The 9,692-nt window shown below is 48.3% G+C and overlaps 1 protein-coding gene across 2 annotated transcripts in view; it reads left to right on the forward strand.

Moving 5' to 3' along the window:
* DRP2 (dystrophin related protein 2) overlaps positions 1–6,962 on the forward strand; it is a 44,791-nt gene extending 37,829 nt beyond the window's left edge. For both annotated transcript variants that reach the window (XM_013976171.2, XM_005700148.3), the window contains 6 exons: positions 65–130; positions 393–458; positions 1,308–1,451; positions 3,478–3,715; positions 4,844–4,964; positions 5,264–6,962. In XM_013976171.2, the coding sequence (XP_013831625.2) occupies positions 65–130; positions 393–458; positions 1,308–1,451; positions 3,478–3,715; positions 4,844–4,964; positions 5,264–5,388 (760 nt within the window). In that variant the 3' untranslated portion in view covers positions 5,389–6,962. The remainder of the gene's footprint in view (positions 1–64; positions 131–392; positions 459–1,307; positions 1,452–3,477; positions 3,716–4,843; positions 4,965–5,263) is intronic.
* The last annotated feature ends 2,730 nt before the right edge of the window (positions 6,963–9,692 follow it).

Below are 9,692 nucleotides of genomic sequence, written 5' to 3' on the forward strand. Positions count from 1 at the left end.
TGAGGAGACAGGCTGCCCAGCTGCGCACTCTTTGGTCTTCTGAGTCTTTGCTGCTTTCCTCCAGGCCAGCTTCTTCCCCGATGTTGCCACACGCTGACACACACTCCCGAATTGAGCATTTTGCCAGCAGGTACCACCACATTTGGGGAAGGAGAATTGTCAGGAGTCCAAGGGGGAAGGGGTTTTCAGTTGGGGCAAGAGAATGGCGCCACAGCCAGGGGGATGGGCACAGTGAGGATAGGCAGCAGCCAGCAAGGCCCAATGTTTGGGGGGAGGGAGAGTTGGGACAGCCCCCCAAAGTCCCTGATTATCCTCTTGTGTGATGAGAGTCCTTGAGATGAAAGCAAGCTTCATATTCTGTGTTCCCTTATGTTCCTGCTCTTTCTTCCCAGGCTTGCTGAGATGGAAAGTCAAAATTGCTCCTTCTTTAATGACAGCCTGTCCCCAGATGACAGCATGTGAGTTTTCACAGCTGCTTATTTGCCAAGAATAGCTCTCCTTGGCCACTATTTGGGAAGGGTATAACCTCAAGGGAAGAGGGATGTGGTGGTTAGGGTCCTTGACACCCTAAGGAAAGAAGGTTGCTTTCTGGGCACAGTGTTTAATGAGGGAAACAGTGTACCCTCTATCAGATGAAATGGGCAGCGAAGGATGTACTACCTCCCTGCCATCCATCAAGATCCCTTTCTGTTGTAAGATCCCATCCTTCTATTCCCAACTCTAAGGGAAGAAGAATATGCCCTCATCTAAAGTTTCACAAATAAGCCGTATCTTATGCTCAAAATGCTAATGCCCCATCTTCGGTCACATCAACCCTGGGGAGATATCAGGGGCTTGACTGAAGTGTGGCCAGAGAGATTCCTGGATGCTCTAGCCCAGAGAAGGGACCTGTCATTTCTAGGGAGGTTCCCAGCTTTCTCAGAGGACCTAGGAACTGTCAGTTACGTGGATAAATCCAGTCCTGGGACTGGGACTCAGGCAGGCCACAATTCCCTTGGGGATGAGAAAGCGAAGGGGGATGGGGTGGGGGAACATCACAGAAAGGGAAGTGACTTGCTCATTGTTTCCCAGATCACTACAAGTAGAACCCAGATGCCCCAGCATCCTGGAAGCACTCTCTCCTGTCACCCCCAAGCACGACCCTTGCACCTTTGAACACTCTGACCCCTCTTCCTGCTGTGTGCAACTTAGAGAGGGACTTCCCCAACATGTGTCTTGGGGCTTGAGCTGGGAGCTGAGAACTCACACCCTGAGCTGTTTCCCTGTTCAATGCCCAGCCCCTCTTTCCTCTCTCCACACGCACACAGAGATGAGGACCAGTACCTGCTACGGCACTCCAGCCCCGTTACAGACCGGGAGCCGGCCTTCAGACAGCAGGCTCCGCACAGCATGGCCACGGGGAGCAAAGGGGAGCTTGAGAAGATCCTAGCCCACCTAGAGGATGAGAACCGGTGGGTGTGACAATGGCAGAGATCTCTGTGGGTTCTACAGTCAGACAGCTTAACTCAGGTCCTGGACTTCCACATCCCAACTCTGTGGACTCAAACAAGTGACTTATATTCTGTGATCTTCTATTTCCTCATCTGTAAAATGGGGATGGTGATAATAGTACCTATGTCTGAGAGTTATTTGTGAAGATAAAATGATCAGGCATATAATGTGTTAGCCAGTATCTGTCTTATTGAAAGGGTTCTAAAATAGCCCTTTCAATAGCTAAAATAAAAGCTAGCTATACTAATAATTGGTCTTCCCTGTTGTAGCTCAGCTGATAAAGAATTCACCTGCAATGCAGGAGACCCTGGTTCAATTCCTGGATCAGGAAGATCCTCTGGAGAAGGGTTAGAATACCCACTCCAGTATTCTTGGGCTTCTCTGGTGGCTCAGATGGTAAAAAATCCACCTGCAACATGGGAGATATGTGTTCAATCCCTGGGTCGGGAAGATCCCCTGGAGGAGGGCATGGCACCCCACTCCAGTATTCTTGCCTGGAGAATCCCATGGACAGAGAAGCCTGGTGGGCTACAGTCCATGGGTCACAAAGAGTCAGACATGACGGAACAAATAGACACACACACACACACACACACAATACTAATAATTATTTGAATCATTTTAAGTCAAGCTGAGTATCTCCAAGTACCCAGGAGATGCCGGCAGACAGAATGCAAACTGAGAATACAGAAGAGATGCTGCTTGTCTCTGCCCTCAAGGAACTTTCAGCTGTTGGAAATGGAAAGAAATCCTTATCGCTTAGTGAAAGTGGTGAGAGGAGGATAATATTGCATAGAACATGTGAGGACTGGAAGAGCGAAGATGAAGATGATTACGGGGATGACATTGATCTCCCTAAAGCACAGAGGGCAGCAGGAGTCTGAAGAGCATCTAAGCCTCTTTGGGGGTGTGTCCTAGAATAAATAGCACCCCCTGGAACAGTGCTTCTCAAACATCAGTGTGCATACAGGCCACTTGGGAAGCTTGGTGAAATGCAGGTTCTGATTTGCAGGTCTGGGGTGAGGCCTCAGTTCCTGCTCTTCTAACCTAGAAGTTGCCCATGCTGCTGGCCTAACAGACTGTGTCTGGAGTTGCTAGTCCTTAGAACAGTGCCTGTTCGCAAAGTATCTTTTACTGGTTCAAGACAAGATAAATACATAAATACAGAGTAAGCTTTTAGAAACTTTCATAGCAATTTGACATTGCCATGATATCCAAGCATATAATGAGTGGACTTGTCTCCATTGAATAGGATGTAGACCAGTTTGAGTATTGTTGAACTTTGTGTGGCAAGTGCTGTGTTTCATGACCAATGTACTAGCCATATGCATTCAGACCAAACACTGATCCTCAATGGACTGAAAAATTCCCCTGGTTTTTCCTTATGGATATTTTGGGAAGTGCTGTGCTAGAGCAGTGGTGGGGAGGCCCTGGGAAGCACTGGAGAGAGAGTGATTCTATTGTAAAAAAAAAAAAAAAAAGTAATATCCCCGAAAGGAGACCATCTCTTTGGAATCTGTTTCCTTGATGACCCAATGTGGGTGTTTAAAGTGGGCCAAAGAGGAGGGTGGCAGAGAGAAGAGGAAAGATGGGTGATCTTTTGTTTATGTTATGTCTTCCCCTGTAATCTAAAAATCTAAAAGTGGAGTAGGTGAGTCAGCGGCTCTACTGCCTCATGTTTTTGCAGAATGTGTTTCTGCCTGGCTTTAAGGTCAGAATTAATCCCCAAAGCAGCACATCAAAGTGCTGAGAAATTTGTTATACTAAATGTCAGCTCTCTCTGCGCTGCAGCCTAGGAACAGCAGAGTAAATGACACATATGCTGGAGAGGAAATGGATATGGCCATTCAGGCAGGAGCACAGCTGGAGTGGGCTGGGAGCGGGAATGCAAAGGGACTGTTCACACCTGGCTCTGAGGGGACGCTGGGCCCTGGACAGTCAATACCCCAGGAGGACGTTCAGCCTTGGCTTCTCCATCCTTGACAGGATTCTCCAGGGAGAGCTGAGGCGCCTGAAGTGGCAGCATGAGGAGGCCACTGAGGTACCCGCCCTGACTGAGGGCTCTGCCGAGGTGGCGCAGGGCCACTGCAATGAGGAGCTGCTGGCTGAGGCCCGGATCCTTCGGCAGCACAAGAGCCGCCTGGAGACGCGCATGCAGATTCTTGAAGACCACAACAAGCAACTAGAGTCCCAGCTGCAGCGCTTAAGGGAGCTGCTCCTACAGGTGGGTCTGGGGCCGGGGGAAGAACCAGAGCAGCCTCGGGGCACGGGAGGGCTGGGAAGACTTTCTAAAGAGCGCTGAGCTGGCAATCAGAAAAGATGGGGTAATGAAGGAGCCACTATATCACAGCGCTCAGCCAATTTTCTTGCACTGAGCTTCCACTCCATCCTTCTGTGTTACTCTCAAGTCACCATGGGGCCTCGGGCAGAGGGAGGGCTTTTGGGGGCTCATGTCCCCAGCCCCCATTTGAATCTGGTATTGAAAGAACAAGTTCAAAGAACCATCCAAAAGGTTGATTTTGCTGCTTTGATGTTTGCTGGAAAGAAGCAAATTTGGGCATGCTTGGCGAAAGAAAGATTTTAGCTGTGGACAGATCACTTGTTACTTTTTATCCCTTTCCTCTTTGAGAGGGAGTGTATAGAATGTAGTGTGGTTCGGGAGTTCAACAGCCCTGGAATTGAATATGGTTCTGCCGATTAGTGGCCCTGGATTGTTAGGCAACTTCCTTAGCCTCACTAAGCCCGTTTCCTCATCTGTAAGACAGGGATGAAAATATACCAATTTCATGGAATTGTGGTAAAAATCTAATGAGATAATACATTTATTGAATTTAGCATGATGCCAGAGATATTAGTAAACACTTCATAAGTGTTACCTATTGTTGTCATTATCCATACCAGGGAATACCACACCAGATCTTCCAAGGGATGACCTCTGCATCAATTTCTGGAGGTCTTAACAAATGATATTATGTCATGACCTAAGGATCAGGGGTGCAACTCTATATTTCCAGAGAGAATTGGGTTCTAAATAGTTTAATTATAGCTGAAATGACAAGCAAGAGATCTTCTCGGGGCAATGCCATCCTTATAAGAACTGGAAGCCTTTGATACCTGGTGTTGAAGGAAGAATGTGTTTAGTAATTAAATATTCTAAGAAGTTTCCTGAAAGGAGAAGCCACTGACTGGGGCACCATCAAAAGTTTCTTCAAGTCCTAGGCATGAGGACTCTAAGGAAGAGAGTCCTAAAGAGATGGGCATGAGGTCTCTAAGGACCTTTCTAAGCTCAAGAGTCTGTCAAAATAAGGTCAGGAAGGCAAAGTCACTTAAGTTCTGCCTTACCTCTTGCCAGCCACCTATCGAATCCAATGGCAATGGCTCTGCAGGCTCGTCTCTGGCTTCCTCTCCACAGCAGTCAGAAGGCAGTCACCCCCAAGAGAAAGGACAGACTACTCCAGACACTGAAGCTGCAGGTGAGTTCTCGCAACCCCTTCCTCCATGGTTTTATCTTGCCTCAGGTCTCCTGCCCAAGGTTCTGCTAGGGCTGGGACTGGCTCCTCCTCGTGTCTTTGAGCTTAGGGTCAGGGATGATTGGATTATTGATGATTCGTTCATTTCTTTATTCTACAAATGTCTGTTGATCACCTCATGCATACCTAGGCATCATGCTGGGAAGATACACATGCTACAGGTTGATCTTTCAGCAGGCAGCGTCCTACCTCGGCCCCTCGACCTCATAAGGGGATCTCTAGTTGTCTTCTTTCCAATTCAGATGATGTGGGATTGAAGAGCCAAGATGTCAGCCTCTGCTTGGAGGACATCATGGAGAAGCTCCGCCATGCCTTCCCCAGTGTACGAAGTTCTGATGTGACTGCCAACACACTGCTGGCCTCTTGAGGGAACCAGAGCCCCATCCTATAGTCCATGGTCCTCTCCTGGTCTGGCCAAAGGCTTTCCTCAGACTTCACCCAACCTTCCCAGTCCCCAGTGGCCCCACTCTCCTCAGCTGGAGTAATTTGTGCTCTGGGCAGCAGCAGAGATTTGGTGGTATGCGAGGCGGGGGTAGGGGGGCTGGAGGAGGGAGAGGCATCATTCCTCTGATTCTAGAAATGTGCCCTTTACTTCAAGTTTGAGGTCAGTCCCTTCAGTACGCTTCTGTTGCAGCCCAGGCTGATGGCACTTGGAAGCCATTCAGATGGGTTGCCTTGTGAAGCAGTGCCCATTGGGCCCTTTCCATTCTCCATGGAATGATGGAGATGGAGGGCACCTAATGACCCCAAGGCTCCAGCATTATGAATACACAGAACTTAGCCCCACTCTCTGACCCAACACAAGGGAGGTGAAGGGGTAGTCTGAAGACACTCCCACCCCCCAAAGTACCCCTGAAAAATGTGGGCAATGTATGTCATGTAACTTCAGCTCAAGGGTATAGCTCTAGTCCTCCTGATGCTACCTAGATGTTGTTCCCCCTGTGAATATCTTCAGTTTCTTCTGCCTCAGTCCCTGGCAGACCTTTCTCAAGGGGGAACAGTTCATTCAGGTTCCTATTTTCACCTTACTTTGGGAAACAGTAAAGAAATATGTAAGGGCTTAGATATTTTCCCCGGATCCTCCTCGTTCCTGAAAGGCTCAGCATCCTGAGAGACCAACTCTTCTGAGTCAGCCCTCACAGCCCCGGGGGAGGGCTGGCAGCTTCTCAGCAAGGGGGCCTTCTCCTTGGGTGAGGAAAGGAAAGCCACCCTCTAGACCAGAGGAGTCTGACTGTCCCACACCCTTGACGGCTGTGACCCTTCTTTCTCTTAAGTTGAATCAGATGAGGTGGCTGATATCCCTCAGCTAATCAGAAGGCACATGGAGCAGTCCACCCTGAATAGCAGCCCTTTCCTAGGATCCACGGGCTTCAGATCAGCAAGTTGGCCACTTTCTGCACAGACAACAGCAGGGCCTTCCTTTGCATAAAACCTTTCTTTCTAACTCTGGAAAATGAACCCAGTCCTCAAATTTGTTAGGCAGATTTCTGGATAAATCTGCCTAAGCAGTTTTATCTAACTCTTCCTAGGCAACACATACCATGATCCCTTTATCCAGAAACTATTCAGAGTAGATAGTGGGAAGGGGGAGCTTCGGGGGAGCAGGCTTGGGAACTTTGAACAGAGTCAGGTCTCATTTAGGCAGATTTCTGTCAAAAGGAACTTTATAACTTAGAATCCTGCAACTGACTTGATTTGCCTAAGTTTATAGAGATACTTAGCTATCCTTCATATTGACTGTACATCAGTACTACCCCAGCCTCACTCACACATTAAATTCTAATACCTCTTGAAGTATTAATGTTCTGCTTTGCTCTTTGTTAGTCCCAGCCTCTGGATGGACAGATAAGATGCCTCCTAGCTGCTCATTTAGGATGTCTCTCCATTCATATTTGAGGTGAGCCATCCTCAAGACCAAAGCAATAGAAAGCCTGTGGCCACAGAGGAATCTAACAGGAAGAGTCACTCTATTCTCTTCATTCATTCCAAATCTTGTTCCCTGAAGACCTGGTCCTGGGGTGAATTTTTCTGGGCTTCTCTGAATAATGGTTCAAGGGCCAAAAAAGAGCAAATCCAAGCTCTACCCATCCTGTGCATAAAGGGAGGAACAAATAGCCAGGCTAAGACACAGAGTACATCTTCTTGCCCCTTCCAATTTCTAAGTCTGACTCAGGGCTTTAAAGAAAGTAGAAATTGCCACAAAGGTTAGAAGGGTGTGAGATGGTTGGAGTGCTCTCTTATAATCAAGCAGTAGCCAGTGGGTAGAACTGCTGGGAAACTAGATTTATCTACTGCAGGGCATGGAAGGCAGTGGCTTTGGTCCAGAAACCTAGAATTGCCTCCTTCTAGAATCACCAAGGGGCACTAGCCACAGGTTCAGGGTGTCAGACTTTTTCATGACAATTGCCTTACTGCTCATGAGGTCTCAGGGCAGGAGAACTGGTAATATATGGTGAGCAGGTGGCAGGTAGGCATCAAACAAAGAGCCTGGACATCGGTTAGCAAGCTTGGCAAGGGACCTGAATTTGTAAGAGCCTAGATTATAGGTAGGGGCTTCCCTGGTGGCTTAGATAGTAAAGAATCCACCTGCAATACAGGAGACCCAGGTTCGATCCCTGGGTTGGGAAGATACCCTGGAGAAGGGAATGGCAACCCACTCCAGTATTCTTTCCTGGAGAATTCCATGGACAGAGAAGCCTGGTGGGCTACAGTCCACGGGGTCTGTAGTTCAAAGAGTCAGATGACTGAGCAACTGAGCGCATTAGGGATAGGAGAACTTTTCTATAGGACTGAGAGCTCAGGACCTTTGAGGCATATGCCTGCCTAAGCCTGAAGAAAGCACATGTTATGAAACAATCTTACCAGGAAAGTTTTGCAAACTCTTTTTCCACAATCTCTACTCCGCCTGAGAGATCTTGGGCTCTTGAGGGCCTATGACAACAAGTGGGTCATGGTAGAGAAGATGTAGATCTCGTTATGTAGGATTTGTGTTATGGGTGGACTGAAGCAGCAGGTCAAGGGTTGAATTCTCAGTAATAGGGTCACTGACACTTTGTGGTCCTGTGTTTACCTTGGTGCCTGAGGTGAGCATATGGCTCAAGGGTCCAGTGATAGTCACTGCAGCACAGTTTGCCCACAGTGAAGTAAACAGAGCTTTGGGCACTGTGAATTCAGATGAAGGTGAGATTTCCTGAGACGTGCTGTGTGCTAGGCCGTCTGCTGTGTGGCTTGTCTCCTAGTAGAGTGTGTGGTGCTGCGTAGTTTATGGCCCTGCACTGGAAGGGTGGTGAGGGGGGTTGCTGGGTAGGCGGCCTAATGAAAACCTCTGACTTGTGGGATTAGCATCAGTGGTAAGGAAAGTGAGTGTTTGCTGGGGTTGTGGTCATATAGTATGGGGAACAGTTAGGATCGATAGGTGATATATTCTTGCCAGAATCTGACAGAGGCCAAAAAGCCATTAGGAGGGTGCCTCTGCTTCCAGTGAGAGCAGTGGAGTCAGGTTGACTGGGAAATTATTAAGGAAGGCTGACTGGTTGGAGGACATCCGGCTGTTTGTTGCATGGTTCCCTAGACAGGGTCCAACCCAGGATATGCACCCTTCCCTCCAGGATGGAAAGGCTGAAACCAAGGCCCTCAAATGCCCATTTCCTTCAAGGCCCAAAGTTTGGAGATACTTCCTTGTAGAGAAACTTGCTTGAGTTTGTCGTACTTTAGGGGCTGGGCTGGCAGGCCATGGTAATGAGAAACCCTGAGGTCAAACCGAGGCCAGTCCTGGGTGATGATTTCCTTCCGGATAAATTTTAAGGAATACCCATGATGCTTGCGGTGTGTGTTTGGGATCTGGGCTCCATATTCAACTTCAGGCTAGAACATTCCTTGAACAGGCATTCTCAATGACAGAATCATGGCCTCTGAGAACATTTCAAGCCAAGACTCTCATCAAAGTTCTGTTGATGTAAGTGACAGTTAACTAAGAAAGTAACTGGCCTAAGACAAATAGTTCTGGAGGAGAAAGTGGAGGCTTGCCCTAGGGTTGTGGAGACTTACTCAGCTGGGCAGTTCTATCTCTAGGCCTTCCTGCCAAAAGCTGACTCTGAGAACAAAGGAATACATCAGCTCCTTGTTGTTCTTTAAACACCAGTGACTGTGGGAGAGCAAAAGGTTCAAGGCCAAGGCTAAGCTCCTAGGCTTCATCTCCTCCCACAGCTGCCACATTTGAAGGGGCACCTGCTCAATGTCTTTGGTGTCCCTAGGGCAGTCTTGAGGCCAGATTGAAGCCTGTGATGCTGCTCGCTGGCTACAAGAGCTGGTGGTCACAAGGGTGGTATTCAGGGAAGCAGAAAGTGTGGCATACTAGTCTAGAAAATTTTGGAATGAAAGGACAGGGCTGGGAACAAATTGATTAACTTTGCCACTCACCGTGGTGCTTTTCCCCCTTTCCTTTAAATTCTGCTTTGAAAGAATAAATTCGTATTTGTTGACTTTGGTTCCTCTGGTTACGCTCTTTGACTCTGACACTGTTGTTCCCTCATTTGCGTGTGGGAGGAGAGGGTGGGGCCACAAGCCCACAAGAACACTGCAAAACACACCAGAAGAGTCCAACACCTACAGGACAGAAAAGGCACACCCCACGAGCCTCATCCACCACTGTTACCTGCAGTGGTCACCTCT

The sequence above is a fragment of the Capra hircus genome, assembly GCF_001704415.2.
Source record: "Capra hircus breed San Clemente chromosome X unlocalized genomic scaffold, ASM170441v1, whole genome shotgun sequence".
NCBI lineage: Eukaryota > Metazoa > Chordata > Mammalia > Artiodactyla > Bovidae > Capra > Capra hircus.